Raw genomic sequence first — 11127 nt, forward strand, 5'->3', positions numbered from 1 at the left:
GGAGAGTAAACTCACAGAATAAATGGGTAAGGATTAAGTGCCTGCTATGCGCTAGGCCCAGGCACAGGAATGCAGCAATGAGCTAGATTTCCCTAAGCTGAGACTGAGGCTGCTCAGAGGGCCCTGACCCCAGCAGCCCTGGTCCACATTCTGTCTGGAGATGAGTGAATGCTTTAGAGAAGCAGAGGCGAGCTTGTCTCAGACCACCCCGGCTCTGTCTTCTCTGCAGACCCCCAGCGCAGACCTCTTCCACTATGACAGCATGAACGCAGTCAACTGGGGCATGCGAGGTGAGCGAGAGCCTGGCTGGGGTCTCAGGGGGTGCCTCCTTCGGGACTTCCCAGGGACTCCGGATGTTCTGTTCATAACTGTTGCTTGACCTCTGGCAAATAACTGCTCTAGAGTCCATCTCCATGCTGGGCTCTGTCCAACCCCCAAGTCTCACTCCCTTCTACTTCCATTCCCTCTTTTCCCCCTGCTCTTCCTCCCAAGTCCCCGGCCTTGGGTGATCTCCAGGCCATCTGTCCCATCTGGGCTCCCAGAGCCATTGCAGAGGCCGAGGTCCCTGAACTGCTAAGCTGGAACTGCCTGCCAGCCCCGGTGAAGGGAAGCATTCAGAGCCAAGTGGACATTGTTCCCAGAAAAAAAAAAATTCCATGACCTGCGTGCTCTCTGCCAGGAATGTTCTCACGCTAGCCCCCACTGCTCCTCTGGGTAGGCACAGGGAGGAGGGAGCCCACGTCAAAGCTGTGGTGGTTTCCCTCTGGAAGATGGAAGTTCATGTCCATGTACTTCATGAGCTCAGATCCTTTTATTTTGATTCTGAATATCTCAAAACTTATTTCTCCTTTAAAACCAGCTCAAGATTAAACCCTACCCCCAGCCATTCAGCATTCTCACAGAGCTGTGACTGTTCTCTGCAGTGAATTCAGCCAGGACAGGGTCCCTGCATGATCATGGCCAGGAGACACATGGAAGCCAGAGTTCTGGGGAGGCTAAGGCAGCAGCCAGGGTGGTGATGAGAAGTCGGAACTGATGGGCTCTACTCTTCTCATGTCTCTTTTCTTTCTACAGAGTACAAGGTAAAGGACACATAGACCCTGGGGGCAACCCGGATGCTGGGAGCCACTACACTGGGGACCAGCAAGAGGATGACACCACCATCTATGCAGGAAAGGGAATAGAGAGGAATAACCTGCAAGTTCTTTCACCACTGTCATTTCCTGGCCCTCCTTGGGCCACTTTCCCTGAATCCTGCCAAGGTCTCCTGCCTAAGAGATCAGGCCAAGTTTCTTGAGGACTCTGGTGGCTTGCTATCACCAATTAGGAGACATGCACATGCAGGAGGCCTTGGGTCCAGATTCATGCTAAATGCCATCAAGCCTCACTTTGGGAGTATAAGGGGACTTTGTGGGGACTTGCCTTTGGGGAGAAGGTGCCTTAAGGCTTCTGGGTAACCCAAATAGGCAGATCCAGCCTTCCTCTAAACCTAACTTCTGTCCCTTTCTGCATAGAGGAAGGAACCCAAATACAAACTACAGCTGAAAGAGACAAGTCCATCTTTCTCACCCAAGCTGGAAACATGCCTCCCACATCCCCTTTTTTCCTAGATCTACCCTTATGAACTGCTGCTGGTGACCACAAGAGGAAGAAACCAACTGCCCAAGGATGTAGACCGGACCCGCTTAGAAGTAAGTCTAGAAAGCTGAGCAGGAGCCTTTGCGTTGGCAAGGATCCCAATGTTCCCTAATCCATCAGACACTGACTTTCCACAGCTTGTTGAGCCTTGAACCAGTTTTCACTGCCCAAGACAGGTTCCCACTGCTTTATGGGGCCTCTTTGTCACCCTGTCAGCACCTGGGGTGTGCAACCACAACATGTCCCCAGTGGGGTGATGTTCTGCAGATATAGGAGAGTGCTAGATTTGGTTCCTGCCCTCACAGAGCCTGCAGTCTCCAGGTTGTGCATAAAGCTGGTGCCTGTGGTGAGGGAGACAGAAGAGGTAGCACTTCCTAGAAGGTAAAAGCATAAAGAAGTCCCAAACCACATTCCTGAGATTCACACTGTCCTCTGCCATCGCAAGGTGGGCAGCTTTAGTTGGCCCAGTGATGGTCTCTCCATGCCTTTTTTTCTCCTCATTCAGTGAGGGTATTGTGCTCCCCCAAAGTTGCCCAAAAATATGAATGAATGTTGTACATCAAGGCTTCAGCACAGAGGCTGGCAATGGATTGAGTAGTAAGTACTTAATAGATGTTAAATGGTTCCATTCTGAAAAGAACCCTAAGGCTTGGGATGCCTGACACAAGACTACAGGAAGAGGAAAGATCTGGATGGACCCAGATAGAGAGAAGGAGGGGAGAGGCGTGAGTGGTGGAAACTGTATAGGTAAATGTGAAGAGTGGCTGGGTGTGGGCCAGGCATTCAAGCCCTGCAGTTAGGGCATAGAAGTACCAGCCCCTGGCCTCCTCTGCCCTGGCTCATGTCATCGCTTTCCCTGATATGCCCTCTCCCTGCCCCTCATCATCTTCCCATCCCCTTCCTGTGAGCCTTCTCATGCCCCAGGACCCACATTAGTGATCCCAGTGCCCTCAGCCAGCTCCTTAGGCAGGATCCTGTTCCTGTCCCTTCAGCTTCCCCGAGCCTGTGCCCAGGTTACGGGTCTCCTTTGTATCAGATCACTGACAGTTTCATTTTCTCAGCCTGACCCTGATATCCCTAAGGACAGGGCTGTCCTCTACCACAGGGTCCTGGCTGGGAGAAGGGCCAACCGATTTCATGTTTGTGAAATTGAGTACAGACTTCTCCAAGAGAAGGCATGGTAATCCTTGGACAGACTTTGAGCTCCCTAGACCTTCTGCCAAATAATCAGGTAAAGGCATGAAGAGGGGAGTGCAAGAGGCCAGGAATCTCTGTGTATCCTTCCAGTCATAGCACACTGGGTGAGCAGCCTGAGAACCTGGATGAGCCTTCCCACATGAACCAGGGCCTCCTTTCATTGTCTGGAACTGAGGGGCTGCCGGTGCTGAAGGGGACAGCTCCTCGGGCAGCATCTGGGAGCCAGTCATGGGTGCACAGAGTCCTCAGGCTCCTAGCAGCACCAGGCAGGGGAGCTCAGCCTTCCCGAGCATCAGAGTCAACCAAAGAGCTTCCTCTGCACAGGGTCCCCAACCCCAGACTAAGTCACAATCTGGAGAGTAGCACCTGTGTTCATATGTTTTAAAAGCTCTGAGGAATGTCTAAAGTGTAGAGCTAAGACCACTAAGCTACTGCTCTAGCCCCTGCACCAGCTCAAGGAGTGGTCTGTAGAAGGAAAACACTGAACCTAACTTCCAGGAGCTCAAATAAAATGTTCTTTCTTCCAAAAATATTCATGAAAAGTCCATTATTTTATACAGGCCATGTGTTCATCTGGGTGTCTGCAGGGTCTCGGTAAACAAAATAGACCTTGCCCTTCAAGCATGTATGGACCTCTCTTCACAGGCTTGATTTTAGGGCCAGGGAGATGGCTCAGTGGAATAAGCACTTCCCTGGCAAGCGCAAGGGCCTGAGTTCAATCCCTGGTTCCACCAAAAAAGAAAAAAAAAGCAAGCTTGATTTTAAATTTCATTTTGAAAAATTTCAGGCCTCTAGAAAAGTTGCAGGAATATTAAAATGAGCATCTGTCTACCCTCTGCCTAAATGCTCCAACTGTTAATATTTTGCCCCATTTTAGATGTCATATATTTCTAAATAGAAAAGCTTTTAACAGTATAACATATTTTCAAGGCTGCTTAGAAGGGACCGAAGGAGGGAGAAAAAACAGAAAGCAGGGAGAGACTGCCATGGGATGCAGAACAGTGTCTGGTTATATGGCGTGCTTGTTATCATGGAAGAAAGGTTTTCAAAGGACTTATCAGTGATCTGGGAAGTGTGAGGCCAATTTAATACATTGGCCTGAACAGCATTCTAGATCATTTGTTAAAGTATTAATAAGAAATACACGTTCAAGTCTTGAATATTCTTCCTTTTTCTCCAAGAAGGGAGCAGAATGGCAATAGTCCATATACACTGCTGGGCATAAATGCGCGGAACAGGGACACAGAAAGATGAGGTCAACCAAGTTGTATGATGGGTGCTTGGCCAAAGCCAGAGCTCCACCCAAGCCATGGGCTGCCCACCCAGAGCGGGTCAAAGGGTCCCCCTGGGGAAACTCATTTCCACATTCACCCACTCAGTGTGTATTTATCACACACCTCCTGGGGAATATGCAGTGGCTGCTGCTGTGCCCGCCCCCCTCCCATGCCCCCTGTCCTCACACTGCTCTCTCTCAACTCCTGCAGCGCCACCTGTCCCAGGAAGAATTCTACCAGGTCTTTGGCATGACCATCTCGGAGTTTGAGCGGCTAGCCCTGTGGAAAAGGAATGAACTGAAGAAGCAAGCGCGGCTGTTCTAGGCAGAGGCTATACATATAGATGCATTTATATAAAGATGTATGTAAAATCTCTATCCTGAAGCGCGGTATAATCCTCTTGTGTAACAGGATACACTGCCTGCCATGAGACTTGCTTTTCTGTACTGTCAGGCAAGCCTACGTCATCAAAGTATTTTTTATGCTCCTTCTCTTTTCTAAGTGCTGTGGGATCTGGGAAGGGATTTGAGGGGACTCTGCTTTTCCTGGGGGTCCTTTTTATACTGAAACATCTGTCCTGACTTGAGTCCCCCGAGGTCCAACTCTTTCCCTCAAAAGGTGCCTGGAGAGGTCTCTACTCTCTGCTTCTTGGCCCTTGTCCAGGTCTCCAGGCCTGATGCTGACCACACAGTTTCTGTACACTATTGGCCCCAGAGGGGCCTCCACGGGCAGATGCACGGCGCTCTGCCCAAGTCACTGAGCACCTTTGAGGGTTCATGAATAATTTTCTCTACAGCCCCAATCAGGAGCTCAGGGCTCCCAAGGGGTGATGCAGTTAGAAGTATAAGCCTCAAATCCATTCATCACCCAGTAGATGGAAGTGGATAGGGCCGTGGCCTCTCCTTAGCTCATCAGCTCTCCCCCTTCCACCCTTGATCCTGACCTTTCCCATATCCAGATCTAGAATTCGTGGTAGGAAAAAGAAAAAAGACACTTCCCTCCCCTCCACCACCTCTAGCTGGCCCCTTTGCCAGGCTTGGACTTGGAGAAGCAGAGAAGAGAGGAGCTGGGAATGAGGGGACACCAAGCACCTGGTAGAGGTGGATCTGCAGGACCTACAGGACCTCCCCTTGCCCTCACTGCTTCCCCCCTTCTGGCCTGCCCCCTCTCTTGGAGAGGCCCATGACTGCAGCCTGTAAGCTTCAGCCTTATTACAGTCTATGTGCCTGATGATCTACACACCACAGGGCTAATGTTCCCACAACAGCTCCAACGAAACAACCAGATAGACAACTCTCACCTCTGCTTCAGGTTAGGCCACACCCCAAAGAAAATTCTTGGCCTATACCATGGTTTCTGGGCTGGCAGGACAACCATATTCCATGAGCCCCCTCCAATCCCCAACGTGAAGCTGGCTAGGTCTCATGGGGGAAGCTTTCAGAGAGTGGCTGCTTACGAGATTCCAAAAGGAGTCACTGGCCAGCATTGCTCAGGGTCATCCTGACCTGTGCCAGTGGCTGCTGTTCTTGCCTTTCAGAACTGGCATGAAAGCTTACAACCTTCCTGTCCTCTCCCTACACTGTCACCTCTGAGATAGCAATGTTTGGTGGAAGCTGTTCCTTCTTGACAGACTCTCAAATTAGACCATTCTGAGATCACAGAAGAGGGTAAACGAGTAGAAGTAACAACTGTGATTCTCTAGGGCTGGAGATGGGACCAGGCAGATGTAGAAGTGACTTCTGCAAACCCTCACTGAGCACCTGCTGATGCTGAGCACCTGCTGAATACTGAGCACCGACGGGGGAGGGGACACTGGGGTAAATCCACAAGAGCCCGGGTCTCGGGGGCATCATAAGGCATGTACCCAAACATGATCGATGGAAGGCAGAAAGTGACAGGGGAAGGTGTGAGGGAGTTCTGTGACATGACCAAAAAGTTGTGTGTTGTTGGTGCAGACCAAGGAAAGCTCTCTGGAAGAGATTGCACTGGAATGAAATCAGGAAGATCTGTGTAAACTGGGAGGAAACTGAAAGCTGAAAGAATGATAAAGTGGAGGAACTAGAAGCCTGATGTGCTCTCATTTAGAACATCAAGCCTCCCTGCAAATCCTCACTCATGGCCAATGTCTTTCAACTTTCCTGACCCTTTAGAAATGTCCCCAGCCAGATGCTATTGTTGAAACTGCCTCATGATAACTGGTTAACAACTTGCGAGATCGAAGGGCTTTTGTTATTGTTGTTGAATATTTTTTGTTTCCCATAAAGCACATCATTTCAACCCAAACCTGTGTCCTTCTGTTGTTTCTAGTGTGAGTAGCAATGACTGACGGGACGAGGGCAAGCTATGCACATTTTTCAAAATAGAAGCTAAAGAGCAGCCACTGCTTTGGCTTTGGTCTCTCTCCTGTAAAATAGAAACATCTGAGGAGGCCAAGAGGACCCACATGCTTTCCCACAAAATAGTTTCCTCGAGACAGCAGAGGATGTCCCAGTGACAAATAAGGTTCTACAATCAAAACTAATAACAAGCACCAACAGTGCTCCAGGGTCTGTGGGAGAATTTTGCATGCATCATCTTATTTAAGCTTCTTGCGCAACCTAAGAGGTGGCCATGCCTGACCCCTCCATGTCACAGACAGGAAACAGCTTCAGACAGAGGCCTCATGACGTAGTCAGCCCCGGGACAGCCACCAGCCAGCCTCAGCCTGAGGGGAAGGACCAGCTTATCACTCTTCTCAGGCAAGCCCCTTTCCGCCAGGAGTAGGAAGCACCTTATTAAATATGGCTTGCCGGGTGAGAGCACATGCTGTCCTGCACAGCAGAGGCCAGGGTGCAAGGCTCGGGTATCCAGCAGCTGAGCTCAGGCCTTGCTCCTCTTCATTCCGACATCACTGGTGTTTTGGCTTCTGCTCTCTGCCTGATGTTGCATGTGTACCCAGATTGCTTCCCGCCAAGAACAGTTTCCCATATTCCTGTGTGTGCCAGTGGCTGCCGTGGCTCCAGGCATCACATCCACATCAAGAATGGGAAAGAACTTTCTTTTCCATGTCTATTTTAATCAGGAAGCTCCTGGTACATTCTGCTCAGATCCCTCTGGCCAGAACTCAAGTGTATGCCTGTGCCCTTACTGCAGTGAAGGCTGGGAAACTGGGTGCTTAGCCTTTTCAGTCTCCATTGTGTAAGGCAACCCTTTGCCACAAGGTGAGAAAAGAAGGGCACAAAAGGGAAGGATCTCTGAGTCTATGAATCTCAGAGTCTCTGCACAGCCACTCTGCCATTAAAGAACACATCATGCAGCTTGCCTTGTAGATTTACAGCATGCATTGCCAAAAGAACTTAAAGTCCTTCTTTGCCTGTTTAACTCAGTCTCTCATAAACTAAATCGATGTAAACTTTGTGGAAGAAGTGTTCAACAGCATAGTCTATCTGCTCTCAGAAGGGCCTCAGGTGCACACTTCGCCCTGCTTTGTTCACACAACCCCTTGTAAAGGGCAACTTTACATTCATAAGGCAGAACACAGAGGCTTGGAGGGGGCTGTAAGGCCGCAGAAGGTGAGCGCTTAAGTCTCTGCAGGTTGCCAAGCCAGGTGGGCACCTGAGCAGATCAGTGAAGAAGCCAGCTCTGCTGCACTAGGAACCCACCCTTCCAGCCGGCACCAGAAGCAGCGCCCTGGACAGTGCTGGGCACGGAGTCAGTGGTTGCAGCCAGCTGCTGAGCAGGGCCACACATGGAGTGCAAGGGCAGCTCTTCCCTACAGCTAGCAAAAATCAAAAGAAAAAAGCACTAATGTTAACGGCAGTTGCACATGGTGTCTCATTCCTGTAATCCCAGCACATGGGAAGCTGAGGCAGGAGAAGTATCATGAGTTCAAGGCCACCCTGCACTACATAGCTAGTTCAAAGACAGCCTGAACTCCCTACCAAGACCTGTCTCAAAAAAAAAAAAACCGAAAATTAATAAATGTAAAATTAATGACAGTTAACAGAACTGTGCCAACTCCATTAATACCCAAAATCTTGGTGAAAATCTTGGAATGCTTGTTCATCCAACTGGAAGCCCCAGATGGGACTCTAAATAAACAAGAGCTCTCCTGCCCCCTTACTCGCCCTAGTCCAGTGTGATTGGCACAGGGACACAGTGCAGGAGACCCCAGAGAACAACAGCCATGGCCAGGCATAGTGCCCAGGTCCAATCATGGCCATGTGTGCAGATAAAGCAGGTTAAAAGACAGTGTGACATCTACACCCATGAGCCAAAGCGTTTCCTTCACAGGGGAACTCTCCCACCCAACCTTCGCCCTTGGTCACCAAATTATTTATTTACTTAATGTTATTTATGGAACACTGTTCTTTCAATCAACTCATATGAGATGTTTCCATTTTAATATCAGTGCAATTAACAGTTCATCAGATTGGTCCTATGTCTTTCATACAAATTTAAATAAATGTCTTAACTCTCCAAAGATGCTGGCCTGTGTGACATTTGCACCACCTTAGCTGGTCACTGGCAGTCTGAATACCACACTGCGGAAGTCATTGTTCTGGTTGAGTGAGCATAGGGAGAAGGCAACCTAGAGTTCCTTGGCATCCACATCACGACTGGATGTGGGGACCCAAACAGAAATAAGCTGAAGGTACTGCAGAGACAAGAAGTGCAAGATTCTTTAATAGTCAGGCCCAATTAACCACAAGCTCTGATGCAGGGCCCAGACTCACCTGCCACTAGCTGCTTTCACAGGGTGTCCTGACTTCCACCCTGAGGTTTTAGTCTGCTACAGTCCCTTAGCTCACTCACCGCTCTGAGCACACAGGCTTTGCCCCCATGGACAGTGCCATAGGCTGTGGGAAGAACATTGCAGTGCCACAGATAAGAACACACTGCCAGCTTGAGCTTCACCATTCACAAGCTGCCCTGTCACTCCGTCCCCAACTTCACATGTTGAAGCCCTAGCCCCCAGTGCCTTAGAATGTGACTGTGTTTGGAGACAGGACTTTTAAAGAGGTGATTGATTTGAGGCCATTAGAGAGGATTTTGTCCAAGCTGACTGATATCTTCATAAGAGATTAGGACATACAGAGACTAGGAACACCTGCACAGAAATGACCGTCCACGAGCCAAAGATGATGTCCAAGGAAGCCAACTCTGCTGACGCTTTGGTCTTGGACTCCCAGTGCCCAGAACTTAACAAAATTAACTTCTGTTGTTTTAAGTGGTCTGTGACATCCTATGATGGCAGTCCTACTGTCATTGGCTGGAGTCTGAGGAGGCTCTCTCTAAGAGGAGATGGAGGCCTCAACACACACACACACACACACACACACACACACACACACACACATGGTATATACTTGCTGAGTTTTGTCACATGACAGTATTTCAGAATACATCAGCATGAGATGTGGGCAGATATTTGAAAAGCAGAATCGAAGAAGTACACACTCAGAAAGGCACAAGGGTGCTGCCAAGATGGGGCAACTTAGACTGGGGGTACTTCAGTGCCTTTGGAAGTAGAAATCTGGAATTTGTCTGTTTATGGTATTAGGGGGAAAGCATGGACCCATTTTATAAAAGAACAGCAATTATGTCACAGGCTTATTGTATCTTTTTTTAAAATTTATGTATTTGGTAGAGGGTCTCACTTCACAGCTCCAACTCATAGTGATCCTCCTTCTTCCAGCCTCCCAGTGCTGGGGTTACAGGCATGCACCACCATACCCCATTTGGTCACCAGTTCAGCAAGCCTGGGGTGGGGGCCAGGATGGTATGCTGTATCAGCGATCGAACCCTGGTCCCTGCACTTGCCTAAGCAGACGCTTAGTCCACTGAGCTGTCACCAGCCCCGTTTCTTTTTGAGAGGCAGGGATTTTAGGATGAGTTACATGGAAAGGAGAAAAAAGACACTGAAACCTTGGGTGACTTTGATGGTGCCCTGAAGCCAGTTTTCTTAAAAGTACAGCTTTAAAATTCCAATTTTCCTTGTCTCCTCTCTTCCTACCTTTAGTTCGTTCATCCTATCATCCTAACGAACTAACATACAAAATGGAATAAGACTTGTGAAAGAGAAGTAGCAAGGACTGGTGATGCGTTCCCGGCTAAAAGGGAGGCTCTCATCTGCGGGCTGCGCACCTCCCTTCTTGCTCAGAGCAGGCTGTTTGCCCAGACTATAGGCGCCCCCTTTAGGCTTCTTGAGGAACTGCAGGAGAAACAGGCTTTTCTCAACTGGAATCTCCCGCTACCAGGGCAGTTGGGGTCTGGAGCTTCCTGGGCTTCTTAGCTGTTGACTGGGAGAGTCCACCTGAAGTTATAGGATAAACAGAAGAAGGAAGATCAGAGAGTTGGACAGGAAGCAGGCACTGCTCTTCTTGCATTCCTGGGTCTGAGCTTGCCTCAAAGCCAGCATCATCCCCCATTATCCTCTCAGGAGATAAATTCCTCTATTATTGAGGCTGGTTTGAGTTAATTTTGTACTTGCCACCAGAGGAATCATGATAGATACACTGGCTGTCAGAGCGAATTACTTTTGATTCTTGTATGGACAGTCTTGTATGCACACCTTTGCTGTCTGAAAGGGAGAGTGACTACAGTCTAGTAGTGCAGACATCCCCCAGGGGAGCTTGTGCAGGAACATGGGGCTCACTAGGGAAGCCAACCCACACATGTGGAGGGCTAACAGCTGGCTTCAGTTGGCCCTTCAAAAGTGTTGCTGGGCCCGGACCAACTGCCTCTGGATTTCCTAAGCCTCCTTTCAGATAAGGGGGAAAAAACATTGTCAGGCAAAAGCAGGATATCTGCCTCTATCAAATCCTGAGTCTTCCTCACCTGGGCCAGGATGAATCCTCTGTGCAGCCCAAGCAATAGGTCCTGAAGAAACAATGGCAATATTTCATTTTTTTTTTTAAGTCTGTGCAAAACATTCCTCCCAATTGCAGGCAGCAGCCACAGAAGTCTGGTAGCCCTTCTACCCAGGAGCACCCCAAGGTTCCACAGAAAAGAATGACTGTAGTAGAATTGGTCACAA

The 11127-nt window shown here is 49.2% G+C and overlaps 1 protein-coding gene across 5 annotated transcripts in view; it reads left to right on the forward strand.

Moving 5' to 3' along the window:
• The window catches only part of Ablim3 (actin binding LIM protein family member 3), a 113330-nt gene extending 106938 nt beyond the window's left edge, over positions 1–6392 (forward strand). For all 5 annotated transcript variants that reach the window (XM_004631279.2, XM_023715275.1, XM_023715274.1 and 2 more), the window contains 4 exons: positions 230–290; positions 1075–1082; positions 1611–1691; positions 4320–6392. In XM_004631279.2, coding sequence (XP_004631336.1) covers positions 230–290; positions 1075–1082; positions 1611–1691; positions 4320–4433 — 264 coding nt within the window. In that variant the 3' untranslated portion in view covers positions 4434–6392. The remainder of the gene's footprint in view (positions 1–229; positions 291–1074; positions 1083–1610; positions 1692–4319) is intronic.
• Positions 6393–11127: the final 4735 nt, after the last annotated feature.

This window comes from Octodon degus, unplaced genomic scaffold, assembly GCF_000260255.1.
Source record: "Octodon degus isolate 3935 unplaced genomic scaffold, OctDeg1.0 scaffold00040, whole genome shotgun sequence".
Classification (NCBI taxonomy): domain Eukaryota; kingdom Metazoa; phylum Chordata; class Mammalia; order Rodentia; family Octodontidae; genus Octodon; species Octodon degus.